General features: G+C 34.1%; 1 protein-coding gene across 1 annotated transcript in view; it reads right to left on the bottom strand.

Moving 5' to 3' along the window:
* Positions 1-17,532, bottom strand: part of LOC123241583 (ABI family member 3 binding protein) — a 287,167-nt gene that overhangs the window by 113,300 nt on the left and 156,335 nt on the right. Inside the window, exons 10-16 of the mRNA XM_044669199.1 lie at positions 17,415-17,492; positions 15,739-15,813; positions 12,956-13,027; positions 12,430-12,504; positions 2,616-2,690; positions 1,033-1,110; positions 427-501 (exon numbers count right to left, since the gene is read on the bottom strand). Of these exons, the coding sequence (XP_044525134.1) occupies positions 427-501; positions 1,033-1,110; positions 2,616-2,690; positions 12,430-12,504; positions 12,956-13,027; positions 15,739-15,813; positions 17,415-17,492 (528 nt within the window). The remainder of the gene's footprint in view (positions 1-426; positions 502-1,032; positions 1,111-2,615; positions 2,691-12,429; positions 12,505-12,955; positions 13,028-15,738; positions 15,814-17,414; positions 17,493-17,532) is intronic.

Raw genomic sequence — 17,532 nt, 5'->3', positions numbered from 1 at the left:
AGGGCTAGGCAATTGGGGTTAAGTGACTTGCCCAGGGTCACACAGATAGGATGTGCCTGAGGTAAGATTTGAACCCAGGACCTTCCATCTCCAGACCTTAGTCTCTAACTGCCCCAAAGCCACTGAATTTTTAAAGAAATCATGACTTTTCCAGGGAGAAAAATGGAAAATATTGACTATAAAATAATAACAGCTAATGATTATATAGTGCTTTAAAGTTTGAAAAAAAAAACACTTTCCATAAACAGGGTGTCCCGAAAGTCTTAAAACTGCACTAAGACTTTTAGGATACTCTATATTATCTCATTTGATACCACGACACTATGAAGTAGGTATATATAGGCAATGAATTTTTCTTAGATGCAACGTGATTAGTTTTTACTAATTTTTCTATTGAAAAAAAATTGAATAAGTATTAGTATTTACCAAGTGTAGTATGTTGTATTTCAGGAATAGCAGATGTTTTCGGTTTTTGAGGAAGAAGTGGCATTTCACTTGGAGCTGAAATAAAACATTCCCCACCACAGCCCAATTGAGTTAACACAAGGAGTTTCTGGAGCACTAACATGCTTTTAGCTGATGAGAAAGACAAGCCACAAGACACTGATGAAAAACGAACAGCTCATGGATTCTTGAAAGCTGGTGGATGAAATGAGTATTTAAAGAGTAAAAGTAATAAGTGATCATTTGATGGCTGAAATGAGGGTAAGTGAATCCAAGGGTGCTAGAATGAATATGAGGACAGAGATGTGGAAGAGATATGGTGATGGTGAGGATGTCACCGTTCCATGCAGGTCTCACAATGTATTGTCTTATTCCTCTTAAGATGCTGCTATAGCTTCTAAGTACAGCCAAATAGAGGGTGTGAAAATCTTCAATAATACAGAGAAAAAAAACAACTGTATATTCAGAAGCAGGAGAGAGATACATGACTAGATGTGATGGAATGAGATGCTTCTTTAGAAGAAAGCCATGCATATGGGCTTTCCTTTGATGAAAAACGAAGAGAAAATCTGCTATTAAAAATATTACCCAGTGGTGCCCTTGGCTGTTCAATTGTTCTAGAAGTTTTAGATGGGTCAGAGTCCAGAGTAGAATGACTTGTTGCTGCTGGAATAAATGTCAACAAGTTATAAGGGAGCAAAAGGTCTCGGGAATAGAATGCTAATTCATGAATAGCAGTTATGTCTAGGAGAAAAGGGGTCATTCAAAGGGACCCAGTGGAAAGAACACTGAACTGAGTTTCTTAATTCCTTTGTCACTTTGTCATCTGTGTGACTTTAGGCAAGTCCCTAGACCTCCCAAGGCTTCCAATTTTTCATCTGTAAGATGGAGAAGTTGGACTAAATGGTTTCTAAGGTCTCTTCCACTCCTAGACCTAGAAACTACTTGAAAGTTTGTTGATCAGCAGGACTAATGTCATTATCCACTGGAAGTTAAAGGTGAGTTCATATTTTTAAAATATACACAATTCAAATAACTAGGAATGAGGACAAAGCAAAGGTATAAGATGGAAATGCATTTCCCAGGATCATAGTTATACAGATAAAAGGACCTTAGCTGTTCTCTAGTCCAGTCTTCTCACTTTGCAAATAAGAAACCTGGAGTGGCTAAAGGGCTTTCTTGATATGGCATAGATAATAAGAATGTGGAGTCATATTTGAATTTAGACTCCATGATTCCAAGTTTCTCCCTTTGTATTTTGCATCCATTAGTGGAATTCATGCTAAGCATTCTACTTCAGTTTCACATTTTATGGAGAATCATGTTAGGGATACCGTTGAAGGAAATTTTTTACTGGGTAGGGAGCTGAATTCCAAGTCTTCTGAAATCACTTCCAGTTCTATGATGCTATAGAACATCATGACATGAAATAATATACTAGAAATATAGTAATGTGCAACTATTCACTTAAAATGAGTGGAACTTTAGAGACATAGCTAATACCCAGTCAAAAATAAATTCACATTTTTACAGATTATTTGCATACAATTAAGCCAACCTTCCCAAAATAAAAAAAATCAATCCTAAGACTAACAATTGTGAATAGTGTGTGATAGATCAGTATGAGTCAGTCCTATCGTCTTGATAATAATACCTCACACTTATGAAGGCATGCCCAAATTTTTAGTGAAGTTTTAATCTATTAGAGCTTACAACTGCACTGATACTTTGGGGTCACCCTGCATAGCACCCTAAGATTCAAAAAACATTTTACTTTCAATGCTTTTATGAGGTAGATGGTAGAATTATTGTACCTATTGTACAGATGAAGGAACTAGGTTTTGAAGAAATTAAGTGATCTGTGCATTGTTACATAGCTAAGAATTGGTGAAACTGAGACTTGAACCTAAGTCTTCTAAGTCCAATGGCCTTAACATAACACTGTACTATTTCAACCAAATCTCCAACTTGATCTGATCAAAGATGACCAATGTCTGATTTTCCAACCCTTAAATCAGCCATAAACATACAGAAGAAAAGCCATTATGTGGTTGGAGAGAGGAAGAGAGAAGTAAAGAGGATTTCTTTCTTATTTCTGAAAGAACCAGACTTAGAGTCTATAGAACATTTGGAATCTCTCGACAGATTTAGGAGAGGCTGAGTGAGTATACCTGTTTGGGTCATGGATTTTTCAGGCTCATCTGTTGCTGGAGAGCTTGAGAAAACAGGCTGTGTGTCATAGGTTACTAAAAAAAAGTTGAACAAGAGTAGATATTAATTTTTAAAGATGGTATTGTGCATTTCTAAACAATGTTGTCTTTATGTGGCAACATAATATTGGTCCCATTACTTAAAAACAGGGAGCCAAAGAAATCCCTGCTTCTGTCCTTGATCTGAATGCATGGGTTTTATAAATCCGGAATTGAAGCTATCCCCTAATGTGATGCATATCATCCATTTGAAATGGGGCAGTGCCAACTCTGGACAAAACAATGCTTAAAAAGAAACCATACAATGGAGCTAAACTTGAATCTACATATAGGCTGTATAAAGGAACCTAAGTTACAAAATTCACAACTGGATTTTCACACATGCAAACATCTACATTGGATTCTCTTAGGCCCTCCAAGCAGGATTATTCAATTTCCATTCCCATTCATCCAGGAGCAGCTATCCTTTAAGTATAGGAACAAAGGCACATCATTAGTAGCATCTGATCTCTAGAAACCTTATTTATTTGAAGGCTATATTTCATGTTACACGTGAAAAAAGAAAGTGGATTGAATTTCAAAATGAAAAAGAAGGTCAAGTGTGTTTTATACTTTGGAATTTTATATCAAACAAAGTTGAGAAGAAATTTTTTAAATGAGTTGGTCCTCTAAGAGGGAAAAAATAAAATGAAAACAAACAATAAAAAGAGAAGGAGTGGGAAGAAGTGGAGATGCAAGTAAGAGAAGAGATGTACTACTCCCTACAATAAAGATGTTTATCTATAATTTCATGTTACTCATGACAGTAGGCGCTATCCAGTCTCTCACTATTGAGATAATGGCTCTAAGGTAGAATAAAATTATACGTGTACACAGCTACAGAGATAAATTACTCAGTGAGATTTCTTGTAATTTGATGACATTGTATATTAACAATGTTTTCTCAATCAATAAATATTTAGCTATAAAATATTAAAAAGCATATCAGATGGTTCAAACCCGGCCTCAGCCACTTCCCAGCTGTGTGACCCTGGGCAAGTCACTTGACCCCCATTGCCCACCCTTACCACTCTTCCACCTATGAGACAATACACCGAAGTACAAGGGTTAAAAAAAAAAAGCATATCAGACCTGCAATTTTATTGGTATAAATAGGAAACTTTTACTCATGCAAGTTCAAACCTATTTTAAAATGTATAGTCTCAGAGAATTTCCTGGAGCACTTAAGAAGTTAAGTTAATTGGCCAGGATCCATAACCAGTATTTTTCAGAGGAAAGAATTAAATCCTGGTCTTCCTGGCTCAGAGGCAGGCTCACTTTCTGCTATCCATGATGCCTTTCTTACTATTCTAATTTTAAAATGTATAATATCCCAATAGCCAGAGAAAGCATTTTTATACTGGTTGGTATGTATTAATCAGTGGAGATAACATTAAAAGAATTCATTTCAGAAAAAAATGAAAAAGCCTATCATTTTACAAGACAGTGAAAGGGGGCTTGCATTTTCTGAGTGCCAATGAAATTAAGTATACTGAGAAATTTATTTTTAATACTCTTGGAAGGTAGAATATTCTACCGTCTATTTGCAGTCTCTCCAAGTGGGTCTAGAAAAGTTTGTTAGAATTGTCCGTGAGATATTCTCATGTAGATGAAGTGACAACAATTAGTCAATAACATGTTTGCTGATTAATAAAGCACACTGACTTCATATTGTGATCTTCACTAAATGGTATTAAGGAAATACAGACATGATCTTAAAGCCTGAACTTGTTCTACAAGTTTTTTAAATGTGACCACTAACTAGTCTTGGGTTCATCCACCCAGGAGTTGTACTTCTCAAATGCTAGTATTGAACCTTTCCTCTTTTCATAATTTAATTCCAAATAAAACTCTATGGGCCCCATTGTTTCATGTGTCATTTTCCACATTCATAACTCCATTCCTTAGCTGAGAGTTGTGACTAAGCTATGTGGGGTTGGAGGAAGAATATTCTACTAGTAGTTAGCCACTGCTAATACTCTTCCTTTTAGTTACCCTAGTAATCAAAGTTCCTAAATTCTTCAGCTCAACAATATCAGCCGCCCTTCTGTGTTAAGCCCATGTGATTCAAAATCAATGACTGCCCTTCAATATAAAAGTCCTTTTCAGGCAGAGTTGATTAAAATAGGATATTTACCGGATAGAATCTGCTCATGATATTTTTGGAGTTTCGATGATTGTTAAATGGGAGAAATAAGTGGAGAATCATGTGAAGCTTAAGAATAAAGCCCCCAAAACAATTCCCCCCCCCCCCCAGGAAATGTGTAGTTCATTGGAGGTTTTGAGAATCATGAGACTTCATCACTTTTGGCAGACTCTCAATGCTGACTCTAGCCATTCAAAATAGAGGGAAAAACTCCCCAGGGCTCTCAAAAAATGAAATACATTGTTATTTCTTCTATAGAATGTATATGTCTTTCTACAGTAGAGAGGAATACTTATCATTGACTAAAATTGTAAAGCTTGATTCCAGTAGTCGCAAAATATAAATCTGACAAGTAGAAGGATGCGCTAGTTTTAACAACTATTCCTGACTTTGAGATTTACAAAACTCTTCATCCACAACAATACCCTGAGGAAGGTCATATATGAGATGGGTGTCTTCATGCAATATGATGTATTTAGTTTGTCTAAATATAGATACAAGGCTTGACAATGTTGTGGCTAGGCATGGTATGAGGTTTGGTTTATTCTTAAGGGAGTTGGAGGGGAGTCTTGTCCTGTAGCCAATAAATGAGCTGTGGCAAGGTTCTGGGAGGGTCTAGATTAGCCAAAGCTGAGCAGTTTCTCCTTAAGAGGGCTAGAATTATCTGCTATGCCTCAATGATCTCTGATCTGGGTGTTTAACAGGTTCAGAATACAAAAAGATCCCTCTGAGAGCATTTTCTCAGTCAGTCAAAAGTCCTGCTTCATTTTAAGTATTTGGCACAGAAAATAGGGCTATCCCTCCCTCATCTTAACAAGATGGGGTCTGTGCCACACATATAAATATTATTATGTCCACTGAAGATGAGAAAACTGAAGTTTAAAGAAGTTCCTCATAGCCATACAATGAGAAAGTCTGAGTTGGGTTCCCTAACTTCCAACTCTTAGATTCTTTCCATCATAATATGCTCTTCGTTCAACTTTACTGGATTCAAATAGCCATTTACTTATTATATTATATGCTGTCCTTTGGAGACAAGATTGCCAACACACACACACACTCACATATATATATATATATATAAACATATATATGTATATGTATTATATACATATATGGAGATACATTTGTGCACGTGTATATATATATATATGTATATATATGTATATATATATATATAATGTATTTTTGATAGATATAACTCCCAGGGGACTTGTCATAAAATAGTACAGTTATAAGAAATGGGATTTAAATCCAGTTCCTCTGATTCAAGAATCTGCTGTATGAGGAACAACTTAAATTTGAGAAGTATGACTACTGACAATTTGGCTACCAAGTGATCAATTTATTTTTCATGGGAGCTCATGAAGATAATCTCCTAACTATCTGTCAGTGGAAAAAGAAGCCACATGAACAAAATGATTATTTTTTCAAAGTCCATTATAAATGTCCCCAAATTATTTTGGAACAATATGGCTCACTACAAAGGCAATTATAATTGGAAATTGGCTAAAGACTCAATTTAATTTTCTTTAAAATTGCTAATTATATGAAAACTTCTCTTAACTATTAATATAGGAATTCACCTGCTATTATTAAATAGCCCTATAGAAGCATGTTTGACAGTGTACACAGTGGGGTGAAAATGTCTCTGTGACCTAGTCTAGAAAAAAAATAAACATCTTCCCTCAGTATTGTATAGAAATCTTTCTAGTGGTACATTTGTCAGAGTTTAGGTACCCCCCACATGGTGGTTCAAAAACCACATATAAATGAAAGATGAAGATGAGGTTAGTGAAGAAAATTAAACAAACAACTAAATTACCATTTCTTCTGCTAATATGAGAACATACCATGGACACAAAATTCAGGGAGTTCTCAGTATTATTTGCATAAATCAATAATGCTTTCTTCAGGTTCAAAGAGAAGGTGATATCTTGCTGGTTGGTTTTATAATATTATAAAGCTATTATTTGCAAAAAAAATTACTCACCAAGCAAAGCAAATTTCTCAGGCTATAAATTTCTAACTGGCAACAACCATAAATACAAAAATCTGTAAACCATCTGGTGCATTATTTCTACTTTTGTGCTCTCAGAGCATCATCACCACTTCTGTCTTGCTTTCTTTCTCTCTAGGGCTTATTCCAATTGGGTGGATGAGGTCAGCTGGAATCAGCTGCTCACAGGAAACAGTCCTCTGTGTAGAAGCTGGCTTCTTTAAAATATTTTTAGTGAAGCCCCCAGTAACCAAACAATCTATTTCTAAATACAATACTCCTTACGTTTTTTTCATCACTGGTGATATTCAGTATTTGATTTTGTCAGTTCTTTATAGAATATGGATAATTTTCAAGCATTTTGGACTCTCTACCTTTCTTCTGATGTAATAAATGCAATTTCTAATTGGGAAAATAAAGTGTTCTCATATTCTGTCAGGAAAACTTGTTAGATGTAATTGTTCATTGTCAAGATAACACAGGAGTAAAGTTATACAACAGGAAGACTAAAAATATCTGTGATCTCTGGAATAGTTCAGAGTCACTGAGTCAATTCGTTTGAGGATCATGAATTGAGAAGGAAAATAAAATGAAGGTTCTTTTGGGATTGAAAAAACGTAAACTAGACTATAATCTTAGAATCACTATCAATTACTTCCTTTTTGTTTAACTTGCAGCTGCCACATAGTACTTAATTCAAATGACCATTTTCCATTCCAATAACAATGACTCATCATCCTCAACTGGGATGGAATTTCTCTGAAGTATGAGAAAAAGTCAGAATTCTCACAACAGAATAAGAAAAAAGTAGACTCAAAGCTATGCACAAGTTATTTTGGTGAATTAAGAGTCAGAACCTATGTAAAAAAAAAGGAGTCTGCATATTTTTGGGGGGTAATCAACAATTAGAAAACATGAGGCTTATCCTTGGAAGTATAATGTGAAAACAACAACAAAAACAAAAACAGCAACAAAATTTTTAAACTAAAAATATCTATCAAGCATCTAAAAGCCCTACAAATCATATTAGGATTCTTCTTGAAGAATAGAGAATATAAGACTGTTATGAACTAGGTATAGGACCTGAACTCTCTTTGAATGCTCTACAATATTTTTTGACAGAAATGATGTTAAAAGGAAAATCTTCTGTGTTCACATGTTTATATACATCTAAACCTGGGTTATTTCTTTTCCCTTCTAGAACTATTAGGATAAGCCAAGAAGTCAAATTTTTTTGGCTCAATATAAGGATGAACTTCCTAAACAATAAGAGCCTTCTAAAAATGGTATGGGCTGTAGTTACCCATGACTGGAGGTGTTTGAACAGAGACCGGATGACCTCTAGATGAGGGGATTCATGTTTCTAGTATGATTTCTACTAGTAGACTTTCAAGGTCCCTTTCAGCTCAGAAATTCTACTGGCCAAGATCTTATTGCTTCAAGGACTACTTAGTGACCACTTGGCCACAATGCTTAGACCCTTTGTTAGCAGTCAGATTTGAAATGTCCCAAGGATTAGTCTTGCTATTTTTATATTAGAGAAATTCACAAATTTCTATCAAAAGTTTAATCTCACAACTGTGTTACTTAACAAATTGGCCAATTAGGGGTGAAAATATGCCTTTCAAATAGACAATCCCTTTAAAAATGAAAAGCATTCCCAATGTGTTCACCAATTTTGTCTCTGAATAGTTTATTTAAGGCTTAAGGATAGGACATTTATAATATACTCCTTGTATTCATTTAACAAATTCAACTTCTGCATTGTTCTTTTATATAAGTGTTTTTAAGGTTTTGTTTCCATAAGTAAAACAGATCAAAATTTTATGAGAAGGAATATTTAAATATTAGCTTCAAGGAAATATGCTGAAAATTGTCCTTTTCTTTTTCTACGGTAGGATTTTTTTTAGTTGGTAGCATCTAAAACACCCATAAATAGCTTTTGACAGCAGCAACATTTTCCAAGGAATCCATATGTAGGCACAATTGTTGATGTTATTGAACTGAAATATCTATTTTTTTTATTACATATCTTGTTTTGCTATATCTAAGTAACTGCCCCCAAAAAATTCTTTTAAAAAAGTTAAACACACATCCAATTAGTACTTGTGATAGACAGAATTTTTTACTTCTTAAAAGAATTGATTGATTTCTTTAAAAAGTATAGTTTTCAAATATTTTAGTGTTCCACTAAAAAACTATGAATCTTGCAGTAATCATCTGCCAAGAGGAATAAGGAAAACAAATTTAAATTTAGCTACCCCCCCCCAAATAAATGTTTTTCAGAAAATCTCTGACCTTGACCACCAATGCCTATTTATGGAAACAAAACCAATCTGTTTTCCCAAGAACTGGATTAAAAATAAATTTAATTTAAAAAGAGAGGTGGCATAAACCTTACATGACACAGAACTCTTAAAATTGGCAAAACATGGAGTACTAAGTGAATCTTCAACATTTAATTATATGAAGAGAGATGAACAGGATGATATAAAACCTACAATAATATAGGAGCTGAGGGAAGAAAGGAAGGAAAGAAGGAAGAAGGAAGGAAGGAAGGCAAGAAGGGAGGCAGGGAAGGAGGGAGAAAGATGAGTGGGAGAAAGGATAAAAATTGACATTTACTGAAGTCTTAAGTAGCAGATATTTTGTAAAATTACTGGTTGAAAGACAGACATCCCATAGTCACAAAAACAAAAGGCTAATGAATCACTAAGTAGTATGTGACAACTTGGAGAGGGTGGTGAGGAGAGGTATATTAATGATAGGAATATTCCTGAGATACTGAGATATCCTTTTTAGAGATAACTACTATTTGCATAAGAAATTTGGTTTCATTGAGATTTTTGTGCTTTCTTCTGAAGTTTTTGAGACAATATCTTCAAGTTCCAGATATATGTAGAGTATATTTTGATTTTATGAACTGTTAGCATAATGAGTGAAAAATAAAGCATAAGTATTTCAGAGAGCCAGGCTCTACTGTTAGCTCTTCCACAGACTTGGGGCTTCATTCTTACAGTTTGTAATTAAAAACTAACAGTTTCCCCTTGCCTACTTTCTACCAATATCAGAGAGATTAATAAGATAATAAATGTAAATCACTTTGAGTTCCATGGAAGAAAAGTGTTCTATAAATACAAAATAATATTATTCTACCTTAGAATGTCCTAGCAAGTATGTACATGCTTTCTTACCCACAATTCACTGAAATGTAATGTACCAAATCATTTAACAGAGACTATTCCATAGCAACACTGAAATCATAATCAGTCACCTTCCAACAGTCTGACACCAGTAGAGTTCCATTGTCAAAAAGTGACATTTTTTTTAGATTCTACTAATTGCTTAACTATTTTGTAACATCTCTCTTTTTAAATATAGAATTTAGATTTAATTTGATTAGATTTAATTTAATTTGGGAGGTCTTTATTATCTCCACTTTTATATCTTAATAGCAATTCTGATTTTGCTCAAGAAATCAATAGACAATTCTTTTATTTGAGCACACTTTACAGAAGTTTTTATTCAGATGGCAATTCCAAATAAGGAGATCATAATTGTATAGAAAAGAATATGATTTCTTGAATAAAAGATCAGGGCATTTAGAAATTTTAAAGTATCCCAGGTAAAAGAAGAATATTTATATTATAACCAAGATTGTCATTAATACAAGTAAATTTTAGTTCTTTTTTTAAAGGAGACACAACATGGGATTCATAATTCTACAGACCAGGCTAAAGAGTAATTATTCATAGAAGAGTTCATAGAATAGGTTCCTAGCATTTTTTGGTTTGTGTCATGATAGTTTATCGAAACCTATGGACTCCTCAGAATAATGATCCAACCCCTTCATTTTACAAATAAGGAAACTGAAATGCAGGGAGGTTAAATATTAAATAGCAGAATTAGGAATCAGATCATGCCCTCTGGATACTGTAAATATTTACCCCATTGCAGTAAGAGTGCTTTTATCTTTATTTCTCTATTCTCTTGACTATTCAGATTGAAGCTATCTAAGTTATTGAGAATTTTTAAAAATTATGTACCTTTAACCTATAGAGAAATTTGAGAGAACATCAACTCACACATAAAGGCAAAGCTCATTTAAAACTCTTTGAGAAAGGATAAAAATCAACATGTAAGCTATTTACATTATTACTAAGACACAATTTAGAATTTTTATGTTTGAAGCTTTTTTTAATCAGGGAGGAGACCAAAGCAAATATCTATAGGAGCAAAAGCAGTGCCATTTAGAGAAGAGATGAGTTAAATTTATCCATAGAATTTGAGAAACCAATGCAGCTTCTGTTTACACATATACTGTCCTGTTTTGACCATCCTGGATTATTATGACATAAAACCCCTTAATAAGGATCTTAGTGACTGGAAAATTAGGAGTACATTGATATTATTTGATTCCTTTAGTAGTAGATTTACATCGTTGCATCTATTAATGTGTTGATAAAGAATTCTATTTATCCTTTTGTAGATATTCTTAAATTTAACAAATTGGATTTTAATAAAAAGAAAAGTAACATTGTAATCATCACAAGAGGATTAAAAAATTTTAAAGCCTTACCTTCTGTTTTAGAAGCAATACTAAGTATCAGTTCTAAGGCAGAAGAATGGTAAAGGCTGGACAATTGGGACTCGCTCAGGGTTAGACAGCTAGGAAGTGTCTGAGGTCAGGTTTGAACACAGGACCTCCCGTCTCCAGATCTGGTCATTTATCCACTGAGCCACTGAGGTGCCCCAGAGTTTAATTTTTAAAAAGCTTTTATTTGGATTATTTTAATGTTTGAAAGACCACATTCTATCAAGATATGCCAAACATCTGTAAAGCACTTAACACAGAACCTAGCACATAGTCCATGCTTAAAAAATGCTGTTCCCTTTTACCCTTCTATTGAATTAGAAACATGCTTTAAGGTGATTTTCCTGCAGTTTACTTAACCATATAATCCATTCTGGTGTGAAACAGCTCAAGACACTTGTAAAGTATTGACTTGAGTATTTGTTAAAGAAACAGAAATCGTGACTAGAAGAAACTTTAAACAGTCATCTGTCTAATCCAGTCCTCTCACTTTTCTGCCAGAAGAAAATTGAAGTCCACAGAGATCATGTGACTTGGCCAAAGTCGACTTAATGGCAGACACAGAAAGAGAATCCAAGAGCTCTGAAAACAATTTTTTAAATGTAGTTTGACTTGTTCTCTGTTTGAGGTAGTAACAAGTATCTACCTGCAAAAGAAACATGTTGTTTTGTATGCAGCTCCATGACTATATATTTTATTATGGTATGAAATATTTAGTTCATCTCTAAAAAAAGGAAAAAATGCTGGGGTGGCTTAAAATTCATTAGTTGATAGACTTTCAAGAATTTGACCAGAAATTGAAATACATATCTTTAAAACAAATATAAAATAGCTAAATTTCTGCAGCAAGAAAAAAGTTCCCAGATAATAAATTATATAGAATTAATCATTATAGCCCAGAGTAGTTATTATCTATGAATCAACACCTCAAAACCCTACAAAAATAACTTAGTATTATTCTTATGAATCCATTAAAAAAACTTTAAAGGGCAATTACCAGTGTGGGGCTGCAGAACTTTTGGACCATCAGGTGTTTTGGTTGTTGAAGCAATCCATTGTATCTCATCTGAAGCTATGGCAAAAAGAAACAGTATTTGCAGAAGATTATTGGAGAAGGTAGAAAATTATATATTTCCATTGTGGGTAAATGAATATGCAAAGATTGTAATGAAAACAGATTGTTCAAGCAATGTTTCTTTAGTTTGAGCAAGAAATCAAGACCCATTCACCCACAATCCATCCAGAAAACCCATTTGGTCTGTAGCTAGAGAGGCCAGATTAACTTTTCACAGAATATGATGTAATAAAAGTGGTTGTTTCAGGGAGAGGGGTTAAAATGATTATTCTGAGTGAATTTATGAGAAAATTCATTCACACAATTGATTCTACATCCCTTGATTGGTTGACCGAATTGAGCAAATCTCTTTGGCTATTTTGGTGCTTTGTAGATAGTTAGCTACAAGAACAACCCCTTTTCTTCGTGCATACAGTATTTGTTATCAAACACCAAATATTGTCATTACCCAATGTGGCCTTAGGTTTCACCAGAGGGGGAGGTGTTTTGCCTTGAGGTAATTCTGGAAGCCTGTTTGGAGCTGTAATTAAAAAAAAAAAAAAAGAATAACAAGGTGAAAATCATTAGCAAGAAAAAGAAACACAAGATTGAAGAAAGAAAATCAAACTCCTTTGCTAGGTAAGAATATTTTGTTGAATTTTTTTAAACCCTTACCTTCCATCTTGGAATCAATACTGTGTATTGTTCCAAGGCAGAGGAGTGGTAAGGGCTAGGCAATTGGGGTGAAGTGACTTGCCCAGGGTCACACAGCTGGGAAGTGCCTGAGGCCAGATTTGAATCTAGGACATCCCATCTTTAGGCCTGGCTCTCAATCCACAGAACTACCCAGGGGCCCCCTGTTGAGTTTTTCAGTGGGACAAAGGACACCACAAAACAATATACTAAGTTTCTACTGTGTGCAGAGTGGATAGGAAAATCAGAGAGGTACATTCTTGAATTATTAAGTCATTATCTTCATCTATTTACATGTTTTCATGTGGATATGTGTTCACAGAATTATTCATGGTTCCTATAAATTAAAATTAAACTCAAACTAAATATGAACTGGAAAATGTCAAGTCACAAGGAACCTCTGTTTGGATGCTTTGTTTTTAGCATTTTCCTGATGGAGAAACAATCACCATTATGTGTCATGAATTGGTTTTTAACAGCTCTTCCTTAAAAGAGAAATGGATCTTTGAGAAGACCATGATGTCATTTACTAGTTAAGGGAAAAAATTAGTTCTCAGTGTTTAGGGGGAAAATATTGCAAAAATATAAAATTCCGTTCAAAATGACACCATGACTTTCAGCTTGTACAATCATATCTAATGACAAAAAACCATCACTTCCAAAGGCAAAAAAATTGTTCTCTCTCTTGGTTATCAAGAATCTATGTCTCCTGGGCCTGAAATTAAGTTTTAAAAAATTTAATATAATAGCAAGTAGAGGACTACAGGACTAAATGCTCAGAAGTAATTTTTTCACTTATGCTCTTCTCTGGTTTTACTGCAAATATGAAAAAGTTGAATGTGAGGGAATCTTGGCATGCTTTTATCCTCAATGGCTACTAACTACCATTTTTTGCAGAATTTTCCTAGAACAGGACTTTCTTAACCTTTGTGTGTGTGTGTGTGTGTGTGTGATGGATCTCTTTGACAGCCAGCTAAAGCTTATTGATCTCAGAATAACATTCTTAAATGCAAAAAATAAAATAAATAAGATTACAAAGAAAACCAATTATATTGATATAAAGACATAATTGTTTTCCCCATCCAGCTTCATGAATCTTCTGAAATATATCCACGGACCCCTTGGAAATATATCATGGACAACAGGTCAAGACCCCTTCTCCTAACCTTTTGAATGACATCAAAACCTAGGCATGAAGATAAGCTATGAAGTTTTCATAGTCTTTTCCTAAAGAATTATGATAAAAGAAGAAGAGTATTAAATATTCTATATGCCATGCTTTATGATTTCATATCCTGACTTTCACCAGTGGATCATACAGAGGATGCATTTCCACATTTATTTAGCTGGCACAGCTCAAGATTAGTGGGGCCTTTCCTAGAACTATTTCCACGTCTGGACAAAATACTTTTGCTTACTCTTTAGGAAAAAATATCTTCATATGAACAAGTTCCTAAATTCATACTTTTCTTTTACTTAAGAAGAATTAAGTGAGAAAACAAATGAGTTTTTTTCAGATTTAGACCAAAAAACAGGTAATGTGAGGCACATAAAGGAAATATTTTTTAAATGAGTTCTCAGATTTGGGGGATTCATCTTAATATTAGTATAGTATCTATAAAAGATCTAAAAACCATTGTAAGAGGAGTGCATGTGTATATTCAAGACTTCAAGACTTCTTTCATTTCCATGAAGTTGTTAGTTTTAAGAGTTAGACTGTTTGATCTTTCTATAATATATATTAACCTAGCAACAAAAGTAGTTGAAGGGGCCATCTCTTTATTGGTCTAGAATTTTATAAGGGAGTATCCTAGGCCTTTTGCTATTCTTCAAATAAAATAGAGCAGCAATAAAAAATAATAACCAATAAGAATAATATCTTATGATTTTATAGGGACAAGGACTAGACCTTGTGATTTCATTGGTATAGAGAATGCCTGAATGAGAAAATTCCCTCTACTGGTTTAGAGTGGTACCTTTCCTGGAATTTATAGTTTTGAGATTAAGTAACGTGCCCAGAGTTGCATGACCAGTATGTATCATAGGCAGGATTTGAACCCATATCATCTTGGTCTTAAAGTCAGCTCTCTATCCACTAAATAGCAAGCATTCTTAATCCAGGTTCTGGGGATAGATTGGGGGGGGGCTAGGGGGAGGGGAGGTCCTTGAACTTGGATAGGAAAACAATTACATTATTACTTAAACATAGTTGGCTTCCTTTGTTACCCTCTGAATTTTATACTCCTAAAGGATCCATAGTCCTCTCCAGGCTTCTATAGGCATCCATGAAGGACAAAAAAAGCTTAAGAACTCTTGTGCATAGCCCATGTTGACTCAATCTCATATGTGTATAATGCTTTAAAATTTGCAAAATGTTTTCTTTACACTACATCTGTAAGATATCCAGATAGTCTTGTGAGGTAGATAATTATATAAAAAAAAGTTAATTCATCCTAAAAGGAAGAAGAATGTTAATCAGTTAAAAGCACCATTGTTACTCATTTCTTCTGTGAACGTTGAGGTTTCTTTTATGAAAAAGAAAAGCTTTTTTGGCATTACCCAAAGTAGTTTCTGAAATTTCTAAGATGCTAGTCACTGCAGGATTTGTGGTTCTTCGAACAGTTTCCATTGTTACTGAAAGTTTAAAAAAAAGAAAAAAGTTACTAAAAAATCAATTTTACCAAATTAGATGTAATAAAGAAATCAGAAACCATAAGATTTTTTTCATAAACAAATGACACCAACAACTGGGAGTCATTCTTTTCTCAAGTTGCTTAGATCAAGGAGTTCTCCTAGTGAGTTTTGATTAGAATCAGGTCTGTTCAGAACTAGCACAAAATAAGATTTTATCGCCCCACTGGAAGAGTTTGGAAAGGAGACCCAAGAATGACTTAGCTTCTAAGTTAAATGTATCAGTATGGTTGCCATACTCCACCCTAGGATCAAAGGCACGACCTTTACTTTAGTAAAAAATTTAAAAAATATGAAACGACAATGAAAATTAGAAAACAGTACAAGCAGTTCAGCCTGACACTTGCATGCTGTGGATCTATAACAGGAAAGAGAGCCTTTAGGAAATAAAAAAAGCAGTTTTGATTTTAACATAAAAGTTACTGAAGTGGAAAATTTTGAGGGGATTTGGCAAAGGATCTGGAAATCTAAAATCTCATATCCAACATTAAGACAAACTAAGAAAGTAGCAGAATCCTTGACACAGAAAAGAAATTGAAGGTTTTGGCTCTTATACTTTTATTGGAGTTTACCAACCATACTGAAATTGTGGAGAGTGGAGAATCACATAAGTCATGAGTGAGTTTGAACTCCCCAAAAGGAAAAGGGTTATAAAACAATTGGCTTGAAGGGTTTACCCTTTCTTCTTTAGATAAGGCTACCTGTAAACCTTAGCAAATCTATGATAAAAGGATTAGCCAAAATATTTTGAGATAAAGACATTCTATTTACTAATAACCTGCCAATCCTACAAAAATTAGAGATGAGCACCAGTTCCAAAATTATTCAGCTTAATTAAAAATATTTATTAAGCACCTACTATATGCAAGGGATCATGCTAGCTTCTGGGGACATAAATATAAAAAAATCATAGCCCAAATCAAAAACACTCTCAAAGAGCTTACAACTTAATAGGAGTGACATATATACAAATAGGTAAAATGTGATTAAGAAGAAGGTGATTAGGAAATGTGCTTGAGGTATTTTAAGAAGGGAAGGATCATGCTTGTCAGAATTCATGAAGGTAGGTTTCATTGAAAAGATGGTACAAGAACTGGGTCTTAAAGAGAGATGGGAAGATTTAAAAGGCAGAACTAAGGAGAAAGTGTTCCAGGGATAGGACAGAGAGCCTGTGAGAATATCTGGAGGACTGAAAAGTACAGAACAGTATCAGGAAACATTGAGTATCTGGTGGGCAGAGATTGTTTCAAATTCTACCTTTGTCATCCCAGGACCTAGCATAGTTAGTACCTAATATATGCTAAGCACCTAAAAAAATATTTGTAGGATTTTTGTTAAACATAAATATCTGCTTATGTGACAAACTTGAAATTAAACATGCTTCCATGTTAAATATTATTTATGTTCATTAATATTCAGCTATTTTGTTGCTGCTTCCTATAGTTTACTTTCATCTTTAATCTTCATAAGACTAAGAGACTTTTTTAAAACATCATTTAGTATTTGAGATGTTGCATATCCCTAAAATGTAGAGTTCTTTTTACCTGTTACAGGCTTTGCTGGTATTTTTTCCACCTCTGGTGTTTTAGATTCAGCAGGTATTGCCAAGGTTTCATTCTTAGCTAAAATTTCAGAGGATAAATTATTTGCACTATTTCCTTA

The sequence above is a fragment of the Gracilinanus agilis genome, chromosome 3 (assembly GCF_016433145.1).
Source record: "Gracilinanus agilis isolate LMUSP501 chromosome 3, AgileGrace, whole genome shotgun sequence".
Classification (NCBI taxonomy): domain Eukaryota; kingdom Metazoa; phylum Chordata; class Mammalia; order Didelphimorphia; family Didelphidae; genus Gracilinanus; species Gracilinanus agilis.
The sequence above is the reverse complement of the archived record's forward strand: the minus strand, read 5'-3'. Positions and strand labels throughout refer to the sequence as shown.